The following is a 21,833-nucleotide window of genomic DNA, read 5'->3' on the forward strand; positions in this document are numbered from 1 at the left end:
GGGGGGGGGGTTGATCCCTTTTGGGGGTGCTGGGGGGGGGGCTGACCCCTCGTGGGGGGGTAATTAACCCCCTTTGCACGGGGGGGGGGTTTAACCCCTTTTAGGACCCCGTGGGGTCTGGGGGGGGGGGTCTGAGCCCATCTCGGGGCGGGGGAGCCCCTTTTTGGGGGGGGGGGTCGGCGCCCCCCCACGGCGCCGTCCCCCCCCCAGGATGGTGCGGGGCGACCCGCGGGCCATCGTCGAGTACCGGGACCTGGACGCCCCCGAGGACGTCGACTTCTTCTAGCCCCCCCGGCCCCCCCCCTTTTGATACGGCCCCGGCCCCCCCGTTTGTACATGCCCCCCCCCCAAATAAAGGCCCCGTGGGGCAGCACCCACCGCCGGCCCGGCCTGGTCTGTCTCTTGGGGGGGGGGGTCCTTGGGGGGCTGGGGGGGGCCCAGGGGCAATGGGGGGGGTGCGTTGGGGTCCCCTGGGGGGGGCTGGGGGTGACTTGGGGGGGCGATGTGGGGCGCTTTAAGGGGGACAGTGGGGGCCTGGGGGGAACTTGGGGGTCCCGGGGGGGGTGAAGGGTCCCGGGGGGGCTGGGGGGGCACTTTAAGGGGGATATTGGGGCCCTCTGTGGGGCCGGGGGGGGAGGTTGGGGGTCCCCAGGGGGGACGTGGGGGTCACTGAGGGCATCTGTGGGGCTGGGGGGAACTTGGGGGTCCCCGGGGGGGCTGGGAGTGACTTGGGGGGGGCCCTGGGGCGATGTGGGGCGCTTTAAGAGGGACATTGGGGGGCGGGGGGGAACTTGGGGGTCCCCGGGGGGGGGTCTGTGGGGTGGGGGCGGAGCCATCTCTAGGGCGTGACCCCCCCGGACGCCTGGGCCCCCCCCCCCATCACGCAGGTGCAGCTGGAGACTTCATTTTTTATTGGTTAAAAGAGCAGGGGGGCGGGACCTCCCCTGGCCAATCGGAAGCTGCCGTTGGCTGCCTCTCCAGCCAACCAGCAACCTCCCCAGGGCAGCGCCTCCCCCAGCTCGCTCCCCATTGGCTGGGGTCCTCGTGCTCCCAGCACCCCATTGGATGCAGCTGCACAGCCTCCCTGATTGGCTGCTCTGCCAGCCAATGAGAGGGGAGCCAGCGCCTCATTGGCTGTCGCCCAGCAACGGCCATGACGCAAGCAAAGCTCCACTACCCTCATTGGCTGGCCGACAGCTGAGGGTGCCACAGCCAATCAGGAGGAGGCAGCGGTCACCCACTGCTTTCCTATTGGCTGGCAGCTCTGCAGTGCTTCAGGCCAATCAGGGCCTGTCAGACAGCGAGCCCCCCCCCCCCATTGGCCAGTAGCTCGACCAATAGGAAGGGGGGTGCCAGGGAGCTCCACCCCTTAAAGCGACAGACCGCAGTTTGGGGGGCAGCAGGTCCCGGAGGGGCCCCCAGAGGCCGGGGGAGGGGGGGGGGGGCCGGGACGCCGGGGTCCCCCGGACGCCGGGGCCCCTCAGAGGGCCATGGCGAGCCAGCCGAGGATGAGGAGGGAGCCGCCGACGGGGGCGGCGCGGCTCAGCCCGGGGTCGCCCGTCACCGCCTGGTAGTAGAAGGGGCCGCAGAAGAGCCCCAGCCCCCCGCAGAGCAGGGTGCCGGCCTGGGGGGGGGGGGGCGGGGTCAGCGCGCCCGGACGCCTGGGCCCCCCGCCCGGACGCCTGGGCCCACCCGAACCACACCCGGACGCCTGGGCCCCTCCCAGACACCTGGGCCTCCCGCCCGGACGCCTGGGCCCACCCGAACCACACCCGGACGCCTGGGCCCCTCCCGGACACCTGGGTCCCCTGGACACCTGGGCCCCCCGCCCGGACGCCTGGGCCCACCCAAACCACACCCGGACGCCTGGGCCCCTCCCGGACGCCTGGGCCCCTCCCAGACACCTGGGTCCCCCGGACACCTGGGCCCCCCGCCCGGACGCCTGGGCCCACCCGAACCACACCCAGACGCCTGGGCCCCTCCCGGACACCTAGGTCCCCCCCCCGGACGCCTGGGCCCACCCGAACCACACCCAGACACCTGGGTCCCCAAACGCCTGGGACTGCCTGGACCCCTCCCGGACGCCTGGGCCCAGACACTCGAGACCTACTGAGACATCTGGGTCCCTCCCTGATCCCTGGGCCCCCCCGGACGCCTGGGTCCCTCCCGGACGCCTGGGTCCCCCCGGATGCCTGGGTCCCCCCCCGGATGCCTGGGTCCCCCGGATGCCTGGGCCCCCCCAGACGCCTGGGTCCCTCCCGGACACCTGGGTCCCTCCCTGATGCCTGGGTCCCCCCCCCGGATGCCTGGGTCCCCCGGATGCCTGGGCCCCCCCGGACGCCTGGGTCCCTCCTGGATGCCTGGGCCCCCCAGACACCTGGGCCCCCCGGACACCTGGGCCCCTCCTGGACACCTGGGCCCCTCCCGGACGCCTGGGCCCCCCGGACGCCTGGGCCCGAGCGGGGGGGGCACGGACACGCACCAGGGCGGGGTGGCGGCAGCGGGGCAGCGCCAGCAGCGCCAGGCTGTGCAGCACGTGGTACCGGTTCGCCGTCTCGTAGAGCTGCGGGCAGGCGCGTCAGGGCGGGGCCCAGGCGTCCGGGCGGGGCCCAGGCGTCCCGTCCCGCCCCCCCCCCAGCTCACCTCCTTCTGGTACTCGTCCCGGTCGCTGCGGCGGAAACCTGCGGGGGGGGGGGGAACGTCAATCACGGGCCGGCTCCGCCTCCCCGTCCCGGTTCCGGTCCCGCCCCCCCGGTTCCGGTTCCCCCCCGGTTCCGGTCCCCCCCCGTCCCGGTTCCGGTCCCGCCCCCCCCGGTTCCGTTTCCCCCCGGTTCCGGCCCCCCCCGTCCCGGTTCCGGTCCCGCCCCCCCCGGTTCCGGTTCCCCCCGGTTCCGGTTCCCCCGGTTCCGGTCCCCCCCCCGGTTCCGGTCCCGGTCCCGGCCCCCCCGCACCGTGGGCCCCGTAGGCCGCCGCCGCCACCGCCGCGGCGCCGCTGAGCGCCCCGACCCGCACCCAGCCGCCCGCCGCTCCCGCCATGGCCCCCGCGCGCTTCCGCTTCCGGGCCCGGGCCCCGCCCCCGCGCTCGCGCCCCAGCCAATCCGCGCCGCCGCCCGCCCCCGCGGGGGCCAATGGAGGCCGGCGGCGGAACGCGCGCTCCCATTGGCGGAGCGCCCCGCCGCTCCCGCTCCCGGCGGCCAATGGGAGCGAGGCGGCCGGGCCCGCCTCCCGGCGGCAGGTGAGTGAGCGGCGCGCGCCCTCTGCCGGCCGCGCCGGGGGCCCAGGCGTCCGGCCATCCCCCCCCCCCCCCAACGAGGGGCCCAGGCGTCCGGCCATCCCCCCCCCCCAACGAGGGGCCCAGGCGTCCGAGACCCCCCCCCAACCCCAACGAGGGGCCCAGGCGTCCGGCCATCCCCCCCCCCCAACGAGGGGCCCAGGCGTCCGAGACCCCCCCCCCAACAAAGGGCCCAGGCGTCCGGGCTGTCCCCTAAGAAGGGGCCCAGGCGTCTGAGACCCCCCCACCACGAGGGGCCCAGGCGTCTGGGCTCCCCCAACAAAGGGCCCAGGCGTCCGGGCTGTCCCCTAAGAAGGGGCCCAGGCGTCCGAGACCCCCCCCAACAAAGGGCCCAGGCGTCCGGGCTCCCCCAACAAAGGGCCCAGGCGTCCGGGCTGTCCCCTAAGAAGGGGCCCAGGCGTCTGAGACCCCCCCACCACGAGGGGCCCAGGCGTCCGCGCTCCCCCAAGGGGCCCAGGTGTCCGAGACCCCCCCCAACAAAGGGCCCAGGCGTCCGGGCCCCCCCCCCCCAACAAAGGGCCCAGGCATCCAGGCTGTCCCCTAAGAAGGGGCCCAGGCGTCCGAGACCCCCCCACCACGAGGGGCCCAGGCGTCCGGGCTCCCCCAACAAAGGGCCCAGGCGTCCGGGCTGTCCCCTAAGAAGGGGCCCAGGCGTCTGAGACCCCCCCACCACGAGGGGCCCAGGCGTCCGGGCTCCCCCAACAAGGGGCCCAGGCGTCCGAGACCCCCCCCCAACAAAGGGCCCAGGCGTCCGGGCCCCCCCCCCCAACAAAGGGCCCAGGCGTCCAGGCTGTCCCCTAAGAAGGGGCCCAGGCGTCCGAGACCCCCCCAACGAGGGGTCCAGGCGTCCGGGCCCCCCCCAACAAGGGGCCCAGGCGTCCGAGCCCCCCCGCCCCCCAACGAGGGGCCCGCAGCGCCCCCCCGCGGCCTGGCGCAGCCGCCGAGCTCTGCCTTGCTGCCCCCCCCACCCCCCCCCCGCACGGGGGCCCAGGCGTCCGGGTGCCCCCCACCCCCCCCCCGCACGGGGGCCCAGGCGTCCCGGTATCACAGCCCTGCCGCCCTCCTCCGCAGCCCCCCCAGAACCGCTCCCTCCGAGCTTGGCGGTGGAGGGGCCCAGGCGTCCGAGCCGCCCCCCACCCCACCCCAAACACAACACTCCTCCTGCGGGGGCCCAGGCGTCCGGGCCGGGCGGTACCGGGGGCGGTGCGGGGGGGGGGGGGCCGGTCCGGCGCCGCCCCCCGGAGGCGGCTCCCGGTTCCCGCAGCCGCTCCCGGCGGGAGGGAGCAGCGCGGCCGCTCCCGGCCCGGCCCCGCCCGCCGCCGCCGCCGCCGCCGCCATGGCCCGGCCCCGGCCCCGGCCCCGGCCCGGCCCCGCCCGCCGCTAGGCCCGGCCCGGCCCAGGTAGGCGCCGCCGCCGCTGCGGGCCCGGACGCCTGGGCCCCTCTGGACTGGGGGGGGCTCGGACGCCTGGGCCCCTCGGGCTGTGGGGGGTGATGGATGGGGAGGGCTCGGACGCCTGGGCCCCTCTGGATGGGGTGGGGGGGGCTCGGACGCCTGGGCCCCTCGGGCTGTGGGGGGTGATGGATGGGGAGGGCTCGGACGCCTGGGCCCCTCTGGATGGGGTGGGGGGGGCTCGGACGCCTGGGCCCCTCGGGCTGTGGGGGGTGATGGATGGGGAGGGCTCGGACGCCTGGGCCCCTCTGGATGGGGGGGGGGGCTCGGACGCCTGGGCCCCTCGGGCTGTGGGGGGTGATGGATGGGGAGGGCTCGGACACCTGGGCCCCTCTGGATGGGGGGGGGGGGGCTCGGACGCCTGGGCCCTTCTTGAGGTGGGGGGGGGGGGGCTCAGACTCCTGGGCCCCTTGGGCTGTGAGAGGTGATGGATGGGGAGGGCTCGGACGCCTGGGCCCTTCTTGGAGGGGGGGCTCGGACGCCTGGGTCCTCTTGGCCCAGGGGGGTGATGGATGGATGAATGGGGGGGGCACTCGGACGCCTGGGCCCCTTGTTGGGGGGGGGGGAGCCCGGACACCTGGGTCCTCTGGGCCTGGAGGGTGATGGATGGATGGGGGGGGAGCTCGGACGCCTGGGCCCCTTGCGGGGGGGAGCTCAGACACCTGGGCCCTCTAAGGGGGGGCAGCCCGGACGCCTGGGCCCTCTGGGCCCTCTGGGCTGATGGTGGACGGGGTGGCGGGGGGGGGGGGGCCAGGACACCTGGGCCCCCTCTGAGCTCGGTACGATGGTGGGGGGGGGGTGCGTGCGAGCCCCGGACGCCTGGGCCCTGCGGTGGGGGGGGGGGGGGGGGCGGGCAGCAAGGCCGCCCGGACGCCTGGGTCCCCGGCCGGGGATGCGGCCGGAACTCCGGTTGCCAGGGCGACGCTCCGGGCTCCATCGCCGCGGCAACGCGGCCGGGGGGGGGGGGGGGAGCCGGACTGACGCTCGGTCCTGCTCCTTCTCCCCCTGGTCCTCCCTGTCCGTCTGTCCGTCCATCCATCCGTCCCTCTGTCCATCCCTGCATCCGTCCATCCGTCCGTCCCTCTGTCCATCCCTCCATCTGTCCCTCCGTCTGTCCATCCATCCCTCCATCCGTCCATCCCTCCATCCATCCATCGCTCCATCCATCCATCCGTCCCTCCGTCCATCCGTCCCTCCGTCCGTCCATCCCTCCGTCCGTCCATCCCTCCGTCCGTCCATCCCTCCGTCTGTCCATCCGTCCCTCCATCCGTCCATCCATCCATCCGTCCCTCCGTCCATCCGTCCCTCCGTCCGTCCATCCCTCCGTCCGTCCATCCCTCCGTCCGTCCATCCGTCCCTCCATCCGTCCATCCGTCCATCCGTCCCTCCGTTGATCCGTCCGTCCGTCCATCCCTCCATCCCTCCATCCATCCCTCCGTCTGTCCCTCCGTTGATCCGTCCGTCCGTCCATCCGTCCATCCGTCCCTCCCGCTCTTCTTCCCGTCCCTCCTCCTCGTCTCTCCACCCCCCTCCTCCACCCTCCTCCTCCACCGACCCTGCGTCCATCTCCCCGACCATGCCTCCGCGCCGTCCCTCTTCTCCATTCACCCTCTGTCCATTTCTCCTCCTCGTATCTCCATCTCTCCATCCATCCCTCTTCTCCATTGCCTCTCCGTCCATCCCTTCTCCTCCTCTCTCCATCTCTCTTCTGCCTTATCCCTCCATCCCTCCCTCCGTCCATCCCTCCTCTCCCTTGTCCCTCCGTCCATCCCTCTTCTCCATCTTCTCTCCATCCATCTCTCCCTCCATCCGTCTTCTCCATTGTCCCTCCATCCATCTCTCCATCTATCTCTGTCCGTCTTCTTCACTGTCCCTCCATCCATCCCTCCATCCATCCCTCCTCCTCCTCATCTCTCCATCCATCTCTCCATCCATCTCTCCATCCATCTCTCCATCCATCCATCTTCTCCATTGCCCCTCCATCCATCTCTCCATCCTCCCGTCTTCTCCATTGCCCCTTCATCCATCTCTCCATCTATCTCTCTATCTATCCGTCTTCTTCACTGTCCTTCCATCCATCCCTCCTCCTCCTCATCTCTCCGTCCATCTCTCCATCCATCTCTCCATCTCCATCCTTCCCTCCATCCACCCGTCTTCTCCATTGCCCCTCCATCCATCTCTCCATCCATCTCTCCATCCATCCGTCTTCTCCATTGCTCCTCCGTCCATCTCTCCGTCCATGTCTCCATCCATCTCTCTTCTCTGCTGTCCCTCCGTCCATCCCTCCTGCTCCTCCCCACCTCCCCGTCCGTCCCCGCAGCCCCGCCGCCGCCGCCGCCATGGAGCGCAACAGAGGGGCCGCGCGCTAGGCCCCCGCCGCCGCCCGCCATGCTGCCGCTGCTGGCGCTGGCGCTGTGGGCGCCCGCCCTGGCCCCCGCCGCCCCGCCGCCGCCGCCGCCTTCCTCCTCCTCCTCCTCCTCCTCCTCGCCGCCGCCGCCGCCGGACCCCCGCTTCCCCGTGGTGCCCACCCAGTACGGGCGGCTGCGGGGCGCCCGCCGCGACCTCAGCAACGAGCTGCTGGGCCCGGTGGAGGCCTTCCTGGGGGTGCCCTACGCCGCGCCGCCCCTGGGCCCCCGGCGCTGGGCGCCCCCCGAGGCGCCGGCCGCCTGGGCCGGGGTGCGCGACGCCACCGCCTTCGGGCCGGCCTGCCCCCAGAACCTGCGCGGGGGGCTGCCCGCCCTCATGCTGCCCCTCTGGTTCACCGACAACATGGAGGCCGCCGCCGCCCACGTGGCCCGGCAGAGCGAGGACTGCCTCTACCTCAACCTCTACGTGCCCACCGAGGACGGTACGGAGGCGGGGGGTGGGGTAGGGGGGGCGCGGGAGGTGGTCTCCCCCTCCATCTCTACGTGTCCGCCGAGGGTGGTGCGGCTATGGGGAGAAATGGGGCGGGAACGGGCGAAACGGAGCATGGGAGGTGGCCTCTTCCTCCATCTCTACGTGTCCACCAAGGTTGGTGCAGATTCGGGGAGGAACGGGGTGGGAACGGGTGAAACGGGGCATGGGAGGTGGCCTCTCCCTCCATGTCTACGTGTCCACCAAGGTTGGTACGGCTATGGGGAGAAATGGGGCGGGAACGGGCAAAACAGGGCGTGGGAGGTGGCCTCTCCCTCCATGTCTACGTGTCCGCCAAGGGTGGTGCGGCTATGGGGAGAAATGGGGCGGGAACGGGTGAAACGGGGCACGGGAGGTGGCCTCTTCCTCCATCTCTACGTGTCCACCAAGGTTGGTACGGCTATGGGGAGAAATGGGGCAGAAACGGTCAAAACGGGATGTGAGATGGCCTATTCCTCCATCTCTACATGTCCGCCAAGGTTGGTACAGATTTGGGGAGGAACGGGAATGGGGCGGAAACGTGGCGCGGGAGGTGGCCTCTTCCTCCATCTCTATGTGTCCACCAAGGTTGGTGCAGATTCGGGGAGGAATGGGGTGGGAACGGGCGAAACGGGGCGTGGGAGGTGGCCTCTTCCTCCATCTCTATGTGTCCACCAAGGTTGGTGCAGATTCGGGGAGGAATGGGGTGGGAACGGGCGAAACGGGGCGTGGGAGGTGGCCTCTTCCTCCATCTCTACGTGTCCACCAAGGTTGGTACAGATACGAGGAGAAACAGTGTGGGAACGGGCAAAACAGGGTGTGAGTGGTGGCCTCTCCCTCCATGTCTACGTGCCCACCAAGGTTGGTACAGATATGGGGAGAAACGGGGCAGAAATGGTCCAAACGGGGTGCGGGAGGTGGTCTCCCTCCATGTCTACGTGCCCACCGAGGACGGTATGGTGGAAAACGGGCAAAACGGGCAAAACCAGGGGAAACAGGACAAAACGGTCAAAACGCCGGGGTCCGGCCTCTCCCCCCCCCCCCCCCGCTCGCCCACCGAGGACGGAACGGGGGAAAAACAGGGGAAAATGGGGAAAAGCGGGGGGGAAGGGGGTGGGGGGAGACGGGTCCCCGTCCTGTCCCGGGGTCGGCGCAGCCCGGACGCCTGGGTCCCTGCTCCGCTTGGGCCCCGAGCTGGAGCGGCCCCTGCGCCCTGCCGTCCCCCTCCCTCCCTCCATCTCTCCGTCCCTCCATGTCTCCATCCTCATCCCTCCGTCCTCATCCCTCCTTTCTCCATCCCTCCGTTGTCCATCTCCATCCCTCCATCATCCGTCTCTCCATCCCTCCTTTCTCCATCCCTCCGTTGTCCATCTCCATCCCTCCATCATCCGTCTCTCCATCCCTCCGTCCTCATCCCTCCGTTGTCCATCTCCATCCCTCCATCATCCGTCTCTCCATCCCTCCTTTCTCCATCCCTCCATTGTCCATCTCCATCCCTCCATCATCCGTCTCTCCATCCCTCCGTCCTCATCCCTCCGTTGTCCATCTCCATCCCTCCATCATCCGTCTCTCCATCCCTCCGTCCTCATCCCTCCGTTGTCCATCTCCATCCCTCCATCATCCGTCTCTCCATCCCTCCTTTCTCCATCCCTCCATTGTCCATCTCCATCCCTCCATCTCTCCATCCCCCCCTTTCTTCATCTTCATCCCTGTCTCCTTTCTCTCTCTCCATCACTCCATCATCCATCCCGCCATGCTCCATCCCTGTCCTGTCTCCATCCCTCCTTCCTCCATCCCTCCATCCCTTGGTCCCTCCATCCCTCTGTCCCCCCTTGTCCATCCCTCCGTCCCTCTGTCCCCCCATGCTCCATCCCTCCTTCCTCCATCCCTTCATCTCTCCATCCCTCTGTCCTGCCTTGTCCATCCCTCCTGTCCATCCCTCTGTCCCCCCATGCTCCATCCCTCCATCCCTCCTTCCTTCATCCCTCCATCTCTCCATACCTCGCTCCCTCCTCCCTCCATCCCCCTTGTCCATCCCCCCTTGTCCATCCTTCCATCCCTTGGTCCCTCCATCCCCCCTCGTCCATCCCTCTGTCCCTCCATGCTCCGTCTCTCCTTCCTTCATCCCTCGGTCCCTCCATCCTCCCTTGTCCATCCTTCCATCCCTCCATCCCTTGGTCCCTCCATCCCTCTGTCCCCCCTTGTCCATCCCTCCGTCCCTCTGTCCCCCCATGCTCCATCCCTCCTTCCTCCATCCCTTCATCTCTCCATCCCTCTGTCCCGCCTTGTCCATCCCTTCTGTCCATCCCTCCACCTCTCCTTCCTCCATCCCTCGCTCCCTCCTTCCTTCATCCTCTTTGTCCACCCCCCCTTCTCCATCCCTCCATCCCTCCATCCCTCCATCCCTCCACCCCCCCTTGTCCATCTCTCCATCCCTCTGTCCCCCCATGCTCCATCCGTCCATCCCTTGGTCCCTCCATCCCTCCACCCCCCTTGTCCACCCCCCCTTGTCCATCCCTCCGTCCCTCCATCCCTCTGTCCCTCCGTCCCCCCTTGTCCATCCCCCCGTCCATCCCCCCGGTCCCCGTCCCACCTCCCCCCCCCCCGGCCCCGACCCCGTTTTTGGGGCCCCCCCGATTCTTGGCCCCGTTTTGGCTTTTTGGGCCCCCTCCCCGGCCGCCGGTTTTTCTCTCTTTGCTCTTTCTCTCTCTTTTTTTATTGGTTTTTTTTTTATTATTTTTTTGGTTTTGTGATTTTTTTTTTCCTTTTTTCCGTTGTTCTTTTTCTCTTTTTTTGGTCCTTTTTGTCCCACTTTTTCCTCCTTCTTCTTCCCTTGGTCCAGGTTTGCTCGCCAAAAGGCGCGAGGACGGCGCGGCCGGCGGCGCCCCCCCGGACGCAGGTAGCTGCATGTTCCCCCCCCCCAAAAAAAAAAAAAACCCGGCCCTTTCGGGGCTTTTTGGGCTCTTTCTGGCTTTTTTCGGCCCCTCCCCCGCCCGGCTCGGGCTTTCGGGGCGTTTCGCCTCCTTTTGGGCGGTTTTGCCCCCCCCCCCGCCCCGCACTCGACGGTTTCGGGGGCTCTTTCGCTCGCTGTTGGTTTTGGGGCTTTTTTGGTGGCTTTTATTTTTTTTTTTTTGGTGTCTCTTTTTTGGTTTTTTTTGGTTTTTTCCGGTGGTTTTGGGGCTGCTCGGGCCGATCCGGGCTCTTCCCGCGGCCCCGGACGCCGGGGCCCCCCACCCCTCCCCGGCCTCGCTGAACCCCCCCCCCCCCCCCCCCCCGCAGACGCTAATTAAGGCCTCGTTGCGTCTAATTAACGCTCTCGGCTGGCACAGAATTAACGAGGCCCCGTTGCTGTGGCGACGGAGGTGACCTAGAAAACGGAGCGGTTGGGGGGGGGACACGTCGCCATGGCAACGGGCGGGGGGCAGGTGACCCCCCTCCCCTCTCGGTGACCCCTGACCCCCCCCACGCGCCGTGACCCCTCCCCCGGGGTGGTGACCTCTGACCCCTCTGGGGCCACCGGGGGGGACGATGGGGGGGGACAGGGCGCCCCCCGTGTTGGGTGTCTCCATGGTGGTGGTGACATCCCCAGGTGTCCTCGGGGTCACAGGGACGTCCCCGGGTGTCCCCATGGTGGTGATGATGTCCCTGGGGGTCTTCGGGGTCACAGGGACATCCCCGGGTGTCCCCATGGTGGTGGTGACATCCCCGGGTGTCCCCATGATGGTGGTGACGTCCCCAGGTGTCCCCAGGGTGGTGGTCACATCCCCGGGCACCCCCGGGGTGACAGGGACATCCCCAACTGCCCTCAGGGTCATGGGGACGTTCCCAGGGGTCCCCACGGTGCTGGTGGCATCCCCAGGGGTCCCCAAGGTGACAGGGACATCCCCGGGTGTCCCCAGGGTGATGGTGGCATCCCCGGTGGTGACTCCAGCGTTCCCGGGGTGGCAGCAGGGATGTCCCAGTCCCCGTGGTGGCAGGGACGTCCCCATCCCCATGGTGGCACCAGTGTCCTCGTAGTGGCATGGATGTCCCCATCCTGTGGTGGCTCCGGTGTCCCTGGGGCAGCAGGGACGTCCCCATCCCCATGGTGGCACCACCATCCCCGTGGTGGCACCCGCATCCCCAGGGTGGTGGCAGGGACGTCCCAGTCCCCAGGGTGGCAGGGATGTCCCCATCCCCGTGGTGGCACCACCGTCCCCGTGGTGGCAGGGATGTCCCTGTCCCCGTGGTGGCTCTGGTGTCCCAGTGGAGGCATGAACGTCCCCATCCCCATGGTGGCACCACTGTCCCCGTGGTGGCAGGGACGTCCCCATCCTGTGGTGGCACCCACGTCCCCAGGGTGGTGGCAGGGACGTCCCGGTCCCCGGGGCAGCAGGGACGTCCCCATCCCCGTGGTGGCACCACCATCCCCGTGGTGGCACCCGCGTCCCCAGGACGGCGGCAGGGACGTCCCCGGGGCGCTGACGCCGGCGTCCCCGCAGACATCCGGGACAGCGGGAAGAAGCCGGTGATGCTCTTCCTGCACGGCGGCTCCTACATGGAGGGGACGGGCAACATGTTCGACGGCAGCGTCCTGGCCGCCTACGGCAACGTCATCGTCGTCACCATGAACTACCGCCTGGGCGTGCTGGGTACGGCGCGGGGACGGAGATGGGACGGGGACGGGGATGGGAGGGGACGAGGATGGGGACGGGATGAGGACAGGGACAGGGACGGGGATGGGATTGGGACACGACAGAGATGGGGACGGGGACAGGACAGGGATGGGGATGGAGATGGAGATGGGGTGGGGATGGGATGGGGTGGGGTGGGGATGGGGATGAGGATGGGGACGGGGACAGGACAGGGATGGGGATGGAGATGGGGTGGGGATGGGACAGAGATGGGGACAGGACAGGGATGGGGATGGGATGGGGATGGGGATGGAGATGGGGATGGGGACAGGGATGGGGATGGAGATGGGGATGGAGATGGGATGGGGTGGGGATGGGACAGAGATGAGGACAGGACAGGGATGGGGACAGGGATGGGGATGGAGATGGGATGGGGACAGGGATGGGGATGGGATGGAGATGGGGATGGGATGGGGTGGGGACAGGGATGGGGATGGGATGGAGATGGGGATGGAGATGGGACGGGGATGGGACAGAGATGGGGATGGGGACAGGGATGGGGATGGGATGGAGATGGGGATGGATGATGGGATGGGGTGGGGTGGGGATGAGGATGGGGATGGGGACGGGGACGGGATGGGGATGGAGATGGGATGGGGTGGGGTGGGGACGGGGACAGAGATGGGGACGGGGACAGGGATGAGGATGGAGATGGGATGGGGTGGGGATGGGACAGAGATGGGGATGGAGATGGGATGGGGTGGGGTGGGGACGGGGACAGGGACGGGCATGGAGATGGGATGGGGATGGAGATGGGATGGGACAGAGATGGGGACAGGACAGGGACGGGGATGGAGATGGGATGGGGACAGGGATGGGGATGGGATGGAGATGGGGATGGATGATGGGATGGGGTGGGGTGGGGATGAGGATGGGGATGGGGACGGGGACGGGATGGGGATGGAGATGGGATGGGGACAGGGATGGGGATGGGATGGAGATGGGGATGGATGATGGGATGGGGTGGGGTGGGGATGAGGATGGGGATGGGGACGGGGACGGGATGGGGATGGAGATGGGATGGGGACAGGGATGGGGATGGGATGGAGATGGGGATGGATGATGGGATGGGGTGGGGTGGGGATGAGGATGGGGATGGGGACGGGGACGGGATGGGGATGGAGATGGAGACAGAGATGGGCTGGGGATGGGAGGGGATGAGGACGGGGACGGGATGGCGATGGGATGGGGACAAGGACGGGGATGGGGACGGGGACTGGAGGAACCCTCTGCACCCACCATCTCTCACCGCGTCCTGGTGTGCCACCCTGCGGCGTGGCGTGGCGTGGCGTGGCGCGGCGTGGCGTGGCGTGGCGAGGCGTGACGGGGCGTGACGGGGCGCGTGGGCCCGCAGGCTTCCTGAGCACGGGCGACCAGGCGGCCAAGGGCAACTACGGGCTGCTGGACCAGATCCAGGCGCTGCGCTGGCTGCAGGAGAACGTGGCCCACTTCGGCGGCGACCCCCAGCGCATCACCGTCTTCGGCTCCGGCGCCGGCGCCGCCTGCGTCAGCCTCCTCATCCTCTCCCACCACTCCGAAGGTGCCGCCCCCCCGCCCCGAGCCCCCCCAAACGCCCCCTGGGACCTCCTGACCCCCTCGTGGTGTCCCCATGACCCCCCGTCCTCCCTTGACGTGTCCTGGTGACCCCCTGTTCCACCTCGCGGTGTCCCGGTGTCCCCTTGCTCCCCTTTATGGTGTCCCCATGACCCCGCGTCCCCCCTTGACGTGTCCTAGTGTCCCCCCGTCCCCCCTCATGGTGTCCCCATGACCCCCCATCCCCCCTTGATGTGTCCTGGTGTCCCCCTGTCCCCCCTTGCGGTGTCCCGGTGTCCCCACATGCTCCCTCGTGGTGTCCCCGTGACCCTCCGTCCCCTCTTGACGTGTCCTGGTGTCCCCCTGTCCCCCCTCGCGGTGTCCCCATGACCCCCCGTCCCCCCTTGACGTGTCCTGGTGTCCCCCTGTCCCCCCTCACGGTGTCCCCGTGACCCCCCGACCCCCCTCGCAGTGTCCCCATGACCCCCCGTCCCCCCTTGACGTGTCCTGGTGTCCCCATGACCCCCCGTCCCCCCTTGACGTGTCCTGGTGTCCCCCTGTCCCCCCTCATGGTGTCCCCATGACCCCCCGTCCCCCCTTGACATGTCCTGGTGTCCCCCCGTCCCCCCTCGCGGTGTCCCCATGACCCCCTGTCCCCCCTTGACATGTCCTGGTGTCCCCCCGTCCCCCCTCGTGGCGTCCCCATGCCCCCCCGTGCCCCCTCGCGATGTCCCCCCGCCCGCCCGTGGCGCTGAGGCCCCCGTGCCCGCAGGTCTCTTCCAGAAGGCCATCGCGCAGAGCGGCACGGCCATCTCCAGCTGGTCGGTGAACTACCAGCCGCTGAAGTACGCCCGGCTGCTGGCGGCCAAGGTGGGCTGCGAGCGGGCGGACACGGGCGCCGCGGTGGAGTGCCTGCGGCGGCAGCCCTTCCGCGCCCTGGTCGACCAGGACGTGCAGCCCGCCCGCTACCACGTGGCCTTCGGGCCGGTGGTGGACGGCGACGTGGTGCCCGACGACCCCGAGATCCTCATGCAGCAGGGCGAGTTCCTCAACTACGACATCCTCATCGGCGTCAACCAGGGCGAGGGGCTCAAGTTCGTGGAGGACTCGCTGGAGAGCGAGGACGGCATCTCCGCCTCCTACTTCGACTTCACCGTCTCCAACTTCGTGGACAACCTCTACGGCTACCCCGAGGGCAAGGACATCCTGCGCGAGACCATCAAGTTCATGTACACGGACTGGGCCGACCGCGACAACGGCGAGATGCGCCGCAAGACGCTGCTGGCCCTCTTCACCGACCACCAGTGGGTGGCCCCGGCGGTGGCCACGGCCAAGCTCCACGCCGAGTACCAGTCGCCCGTCTACTTCTACACCTTCTACCACCACTGCCAGACGGACGCCCGGCCCGAGTGGGCCGACGCCGCCCACGGCGACGAGATCCCCTACGTCTTCGGGGTGCCCATGGTGGGCGCCACCGACCTCTTCCCCTGCAACTTCTCCAAGAACGACGTGATGCTCAGCGCCGTCGTCATGACCTACTGGACCAACTTCGCCAAGACCGGGTCAGCGGGGCCGCGCGGGGGGCGGACGGGGGACCCACCGGGGAGGCGGATGGAGGGGGTAGAAGGCGGGAGGGATGGAGGGAGGGTGTGACGGCTGTGATGCGTGGTGGGGTGGTCTTAGGGGTGGAAGGAGGGATGGAGGGAGGGGGGGAAGGAGGGACCGGTGGAGGGATGGAAGAAGAGGTGAAAGGGATGTCTGGAGGCATGCATGGCTGGAGGCAGGGATGGAGGCAGGGATGGAGGGATGGAAGGAAGGATGGATGGAGGGATGGATGGAGAGATGGAAGGATGGATGGAGTAAGGGCTGGATGGAGGGATGGAAGGAGAGATGGATGGAGAGATGGAAGGTGGAATGAAAAGAGGGCTGGATGGAGAGATGGAGAGATGGATGGAGAGATGGAAGGTGGAATGAAAAGAGGGCTGGATGGATGGAAGGAAGGATGGATGGAGAGATGGAAGGTGGAATGAAAGGAGGGCTGGATGGAGAGATGGATGGAGGGATGGATGGAGAGATGGAGGGTGGAATGAAAGGAGGGCTGGATGCATGGAAGGAAGGATGGATGGAGAGATGGCAGGAGGGCTGGATAGAGAGATGGAATAAGGGCTGGATGGAGGGATGGCAGGAAGGATGGATGGAGAGATGGCAGGAGGGCTGGATGGAGGGATGGAAGGATGGATGGAGAGATGGAAGGAAGGATGGAAGGAAGGATGGATGGAGAGATGGAAGGAGGGATGGAAGGAAGGATGGAAGGAGGGATGGAAGGAGGGATGGAAGGAGGGATGGAAGGAAGGATGGATGGAGGGATGGATGGAGAGATGGAAGGATGGAAGGATGGATGGAGAGATGGAAGGAAGGATGGAAGGAAGGATGGATGGAGAGATGGAAGGAGGGATGGAAGGAAGGATGGAAGGAAGGATGGAAGGAAGGATGGATGGAGGGATGGAAGGAAGGATGGATGGAGGGATGGAAGGATGGATGGAGGGCTGGAAGGAGGGCTGGCTGGAAGGGCGGAGGAGGGACGCGGGGGGTGGGTGGGGGTGGGGGCCGACGCGGCCGCCCTGACGCGTCCCCGGCGCCGGCGCCGCCCCGCAGGGACCCGAACCAGCCGGTGCCGCAGGACACCAAGTTCATCCACACCAAGCCCAACCGCTTCGAGGAGGTCGTGTGGACCAAGTTCAACAGCAAGGACAAGCAGTACCTGCACATCGGCCTCAAGCCCCGCGTGCGCGACAACTACCGGGCCAACAAGGTGGCCTTCTGGCTGGAGCTGGTGCCCCACCTGCACAACCTGCACGAGCTGGCCCACACCTCCACCACCACCCGGCTGCCGCCCGCCGGCACCCGCCGGCCCCCCGGCGCCCGGCCGGGCCCCGGCGCCACCCGCCGCCCGCCGGCCTCGCCGCCCCCGCCGCCCGCCCAGCAGCAGGAGGAGGAGGAGGAGGAGGAGGAGGCCGACGGGCGCCGCCGCTTCGCCCCCTTCCCCGGCGACTCCCGGGACTACTCCACGGAGCTGAGCGTCACCGTGGCCGTGGGCGCCTCCCTCCTCTTCCTCAACATCCTGGCCTTCGCCGCCCTCTACTACAAGCGGGACAAGCGGCCCGAGGGCCGGGGGGGGCCGCGGCGGCTCAGCCCGCCCCGGGGGGCCGCCAACGACCTGCTGGGCCGGCCCGGGGCCGAGGAGGAGCTGGTGTCGCTGCAGCTGAAGCAGCCCGAGGGCCGGGCCGAGGCGGAGGCGGCGCGGCGCCCGCCGGCCGGCCCGCCGGACTACACGCTGGCCCTGCGGCGGGCGCCCGACGACGTGCCGCTGCTGGCGCCCAGCGCCATCACCCTGGTGCCGGGGGGGCTGCCGGCCCTGCACCCCTTCGGCCCCTTCCCCGCCGCCGCCGCCGCCCCCCCCGCCGGCCATAACAGCACCCTGCCCCATCCCCACTCCACCACCCGCGTATAGTGCCCGGACGCCGGGGCCCTCCCCGCGACGGACCACCCCCCCCCCATCCTGCCCGCCCGCCCGCCGCGGTGGCAACCGGACGCCTGGGTTCACCCCCCCCCCCTCCCACCACCACCCTCCCGGACGCCGGGGTCCCTCGGGGCGGCGGCCTGAGGTCGGGTGGGCTCCCGGACGCCTGGGCCCTTCCGGACGCCTGGGCCCTTTCGGGTGCCTGGGCCCTTCCGGACGCCTGGGTCCTTTCGGGTGACTGGGGGTGCCTGGATGCCTGGGCCCTTCCGGACGCCTGGGCCCTTCCGGGTGCCTGGGTCCTTTCGGGTGCCTGGGGGCTCCCGGACGCCTGGGCCCTTTCGGGTGCCTGGGTCCTTCCAGGTGATTGGGTCCTTTTGGGTGACTGGGGGTGCCCGGACACCTGGGCCCCCTGCCCCGGACGCCTGGGCCCTTTCGGGTGCCTGGGGGCTCCCGGACGCCTGGGCCCTTCCAGACACCTGGGCCCTTCCGGACGCCTGGGTCCTTTCGGGTGACTGGGGGCTCCCGGATGCCTGGGCCCTTCCGGACGCCTGGGTCCTTTCGGGTGCCTGGGGGCTCCTGGATGCCTGGGTCCTTTTGGGTGACTGGGGGTGCCCGGACACCTGGGCCCCCTGCCCCGGACGCCTGGGCCCTTTCGGGTGCCTGGGCCCTTTCGGACGCCTGGGGGCTCTCGGACGCCTGGGCCCTTCCGGACGCCTGGGTCCTTCCGGGTGACTGGGTCCTTCCGGGTGCCTGGGTCCTTTCGGGTGCCTGGGGCTCCCGGACGCCTGGGCCCCTCCTGGATGCTGGGTCCTTCCGGGTTCCTGGGGGTTCCCGGACTCCTGGGCCCCTCCGGCTACCTGGGGGTTCCTGGGCGCCCCCCCCCCGGACACCGGGGTCCCTCAGGGCGACAGGCTGATGCCGAGCAAGCTCCCGGACGCCTGGGCCCCTGCCCGGACGCCTGGGTCCCCCCCCAAAGACACGCGGGAACACCCAACCCCCAACCTGCTTGCGTCACCCGAACAGCGCAAGGGTGCGTCCGCCGTCCCCCCCCCCCCGCCCCGGCCCAGGACGCCTGGGCCCTCTGGAGAGACATGGGGGGTGCCCCGCCCCACCCGGACGCCTGGGCCCCTCCACCCTGGTCACCGTTGCATGTTCCCAACCCGGCGGCGGGAAACGAGCCGAAACCCGAGGAAAAAAGGAAAAAAAAAAAAAAAAACACCCGGCGGCGACGGTGACGCGGCCTCGACCCGCCCGTGCGGCCTTTTGCTCCGTTTGCCCTCGTTTTTGCCCCCCTCCCACCCCCCCCCGCGTCCCCCCCCCCGCCGCCCCCTTGTCCATCCGCCATCGCTGTCCCCCGGCCCGCCTGTCCCCGCTCCCTCCGCCTGTGCAGCGAGAGCCTGTGCCAAACGCGGCCGCCGGCCCCCCCCCCAGCCCCCCCCCGAGCCGCCACCAAGATGGCCGCCGCGGGGACCCCCTCCGCGCAAGATGGCCGCCTCCCTCTCCCCCCAAAACCACGGTCGCCGCGGCGACCCGCTGCCCCGGAGGAGGCCCGTCGCCGCGACTGACCCAGTCGCCGGTCTAACAACCGCACCCGTCGCCACGGCGACCTCGTCCTCGGCCACCACCGGGCCGGTCGCTGCGGCGACGTCGTCTGTTCCCCACCCAAGGCGGGGAGGGGGCCTACAGGGAAGATGGTGACCTGATCCCCCCTGCGGTCACCGTGGCGACCCAAACAACACCCGGCCCGTCGCCGCGGCGACCCAACACCCGGCCCGTCGCCACAGCAACCCAACACCCGGCCCGTCGCCGCGGCGACCTCTTGGGCCTACACCGAAGATGACGACCACCGTTGAGCCGTTGTAGCGGTGACGTCGCCCCCCTCCCCCCCCCCGGCGACCACGCGCCGTCACCGTGGCGCCCGTCGCCATGGCGACCGCCCCTCCCCCCCCCCCGAGAGCGTCTATTTTTATTCCCAGAGGGGCCGCGGGGGGGGAGGGGGAGGGCGGGGGGGAGGGGCGGCCCCGACCCCTCCCCCACTCGCGGGAGGGGGGGGAGGGGCGGCCCCGGGACGTTTTTAAAAAAAAAAACACGAAAAAAAAATATTTCCTTGCCAGAAACGGAAACTTATTGTAAATACAAAAACGGAGAGAAACGGCGGCGCCTCGGCCTCGTCCTTCCGCCCGGGGGGGGGGGGGGGGGGCGTCGCCATGGGAACCGCCCCGTAGCAACGCCCCGCCTCCATAGCAACGCCCCTCGTAGCAACGCCACGCCCCCATAGCAACACCACGCCCCTCATAGCAACGCCGCGGCCCTCATAGCAACGCCCCCATAGCAATGCCGCGCCCCCACAGCAACGCCCCTCATAGCAACGCCGCGCCCCCTCATAGCAACGCCCCGCCCCTCGTAGCAACGCCCCTCGTAGCAACGCCCCGCCCCCTCGTAGCAACGCCGCGCCCCCCCATAGCAACGCCCCGCCCCCTCATAGCAACGCCGCGCCCCCTCGTAGCAACGCCCCTCATAGCAACGCCGCGCCCCCTCGTAGCAACGCCGCGCCCCCCCATAGCAACGCCCCGCCCCTCACAGCAACACCGCGCCCCATTGGCCGGGCGGCGCCCCCTGGCGGCGTCACAGTGCGGCGCCGGGCGGGGAGGGGCGGGGGAGGGGGGCGGCGGCGCGGCCCCCCCCGGCCATGGCGGCCCCCTTGGCCCCGGCGGCGGCGGCCGGTGGCGGCGGCGGCCGCTGCCCCGGGGGCGCCGAGGCGCTGCTGCTGCTGCTGGGCCTGGGGCTGCTGGCGCAGCTCGGCCTCCGCCTCGGCGGCCTGGTGGGCGCGGGGTGGGGGGGGGGTGCTTTGTTGGGGGGGGGGGAGGCTTTGGTGCCCCCCCCCCACACTCTGACCCCCCCCCCCAGCTGCTGTCCTGGGCCTGCTGCTGCCTGCGGGAGCTGCTGGGGGGGCCGCGGCCGCAGGGTGAGCGGGGCCTGGGGGGCGGGAGCTGCTGGGGGGGGGCCTGGAGGGCTGGGGGGGGTCCGCCAAGGGGTGTTGGAGGACTGAGGGGGGGTCCTTGGAGGACTAGGAAGGGCCTGAAGGACTGGAGGGGGTCCCCAAGGGGCCCTGGAGGACTGGAGGGGTCCCTGCAGGACTGGAGGGTGTCCCCAGAGGGCCCTGGAGGACCAAGGGGGTCCCTGGAGGACTGGAGGGTGTCCCCAGAGGGCCCTGGAGGACTGAAGGGGTCCCTGGAGGACTAGGAAGGGCCTGAAGGGCTGGAGGGGGTCCCCAAGGGGCCCTGGAGGACTGGAGGGGTCCCTGCAGGACTGGAGGGTGTTTCCAAGGGGCCCTGGAGGACTGGGGGAGGGTCTCTGGAGGACTAGGAAGGGCCTGAAGGACTGGTGGAGTGTCCCCAAGGGGCTCTGGAGGACCAAGGGGGTCCCTGGAGGATTGGAGGGTGTTTCCAAGGGGCCCTGGAGGACTGAAGGGGTCCCTGGAGGACTAGGAAGGGCCTGAAGGACTGGTGGAGTGTCCCCAAGGGGCCCTGGAGGACTGGAGGGGTCCCTGGAGGATTGGAGGGTGTTTCCAAGGGGCCCTGGAGGACTGGGGGAGGGTCTCTGGAGGACTAGGAAGGGCCTGAAGGACTGGAGGAGTGTCCCCAAGGGGCCCTGGAGGACCAAGGGGGTCCCTGGAGGACTGGAGGGTGTTTCCAAGGGGCCCTGGAGGACTAAGGGGGTCCCTAGAGGGCTGGGGGGTGTCCCCAAGGGGTGCTGGAGGACTGAGGAGTGTTCCTGGAGGACTGAAGGGTGTCCCTGGAGGACTGGGGGGAGCCTGGAGAACTGGAGGGGTGTCCCCAAGGGGCCCTGGAGGACTGAGGGGTGTTCCTGGAGGACTGGAGGGTGTCCCCAAAGGGCCCTGGAGGACTGAAGGGTGTCCCTGGAGGACTGAGGGGTGTTCCTGGAGGACTGGAGGGTGTCCCCAAAGGGCCCTGGAGGACTGGGGGGGGTCCCCAAGGGGTCCTGGAGGACTGAGGAGGGTCCCTGGAGGAGTGGGGGGGTCCCGGGAGGACCGGGGGGGTCTTGGAGGACCCGGAGGGCCCCGGAGGACCGCGGGGCTCTGTGCAGGGCCCCCCCCGCCGCCGCTGCCCCCCGCCGCCGCCGAAAGCGCCCGGCACCACCGCCGCCATCACCGCCACCGCCTCACCCTGGAGCTGCGGCTGCGCCACGAACCGCCGCCGCCGCCACCGCCGCCGTCCGGGGGACCGGGGGGACCGGGGGGACCCGGCCCGGCGCCCCCCCCGCCCCCCCGGCCCACCACCGTCTCCCGCGGCACCGACCCGGCCTGGCCCTGGCCGCCCCCCCCGGCGCCCCCCGGCCCCGCCGCCCCCCCGGAGCCCCCCGACGGCGCCTGGGTCTTCCGGTCCCTCCCGCCCCCCCGCGCCACCCCCCAATAAACGGAGCCACACGCGTGTGCGGAGCGTGTGGTCACGGAGCTACACGCGTGTGCG

General features: G+C 70.1%; 3 protein-coding genes across 5 annotated transcripts; 1 reads left to right on the forward strand and 2 right to left on the reverse strand.

Annotated features, from left to right (window-relative positions):
- Nucleotides 1-894: 894 nt before the first annotated feature.
- Nucleotides 895-3,067, reverse strand: TMEM256 (transmembrane protein 256). Its single transcript, XM_068929554.1, has 4 exons — nt 2,952-3,067; nt 2,644-2,681; nt 2,483-2,563; nt 895-1,624 (listed from the first exon to the last, which is right to left on the reverse strand). The coding sequence occupies exons 1-4, from the start codon at nt 3,034-3,036 to the stop codon at nt 1,481-1,483; spliced, it is 348 nt and encodes a 115-aa protein (XP_068785655.1). The 5' UTR covers nt 3,037-3,067; the 3' UTR covers nt 895-1,480.
- A 4,009-nt stretch (nt 3,068-7,076) lies between these two features.
- NLGN2 (neuroligin 2) lies at nt 7,077-19,499 on the forward strand. 3 transcript variants are annotated; one of them, XM_068929532.1, is made up of 7 exons: nt 7,077-7,591; nt 10,460-10,516; nt 12,099-12,248; nt 13,645-13,830; nt 14,596-14,693; nt 14,859-15,385; nt 16,479-19,499. In XM_068929532.1, exons 1-7 carry the CDS (start codon nt 7,132-7,134, stop codon nt 17,332-17,334), a joined length of 2,334 nt encoding a protein of 777 aa, XP_068785633.1. In that variant the 5' UTR covers nt 7,077-7,131; the 3' UTR covers nt 17,335-19,499. The 3 variants fall into 3 exon arrangements, with proteins under 3 accessions (XP_068785633.1, XP_068785631.1, XP_068785630.1); XM_068929529.1 differs by having other exon boundaries at nt 7,117-7,591; nt 14,596-15,385; XM_068929530.1 differs by lacking the exon at nt 10,460-10,516 and having other exon boundaries at nt 14,596-15,385.
- A 469-nt stretch (nt 19,500-19,968) lies between these two features.
- On the reverse strand, nt 19,969-21,522 carry LOC138065506 (basic proline-rich protein-like; the record flags this gene model as incomplete). Its single annotated transcript, XM_068929559.1, has 1 exon — nt 19,969-21,522. A coding segment is annotated over one exon (1,554 nt), but the record flags the coding sequence as incomplete, so codon positions are not given.
- Between the last annotated feature and the right edge of the window lie 311 nt (nt 21,523-21,833).

This window comes from Struthio camelus, unplaced genomic scaffold (assembly GCF_040807025.1).
Source record: "Struthio camelus isolate bStrCam1 unplaced genomic scaffold, bStrCam1.hap1 HAP1_SCAFFOLD_113, whole genome shotgun sequence".
Lineage (NCBI taxonomy): Eukaryota > Metazoa > Chordata > Aves > Struthioniformes > Struthionidae > Struthio > Struthio camelus.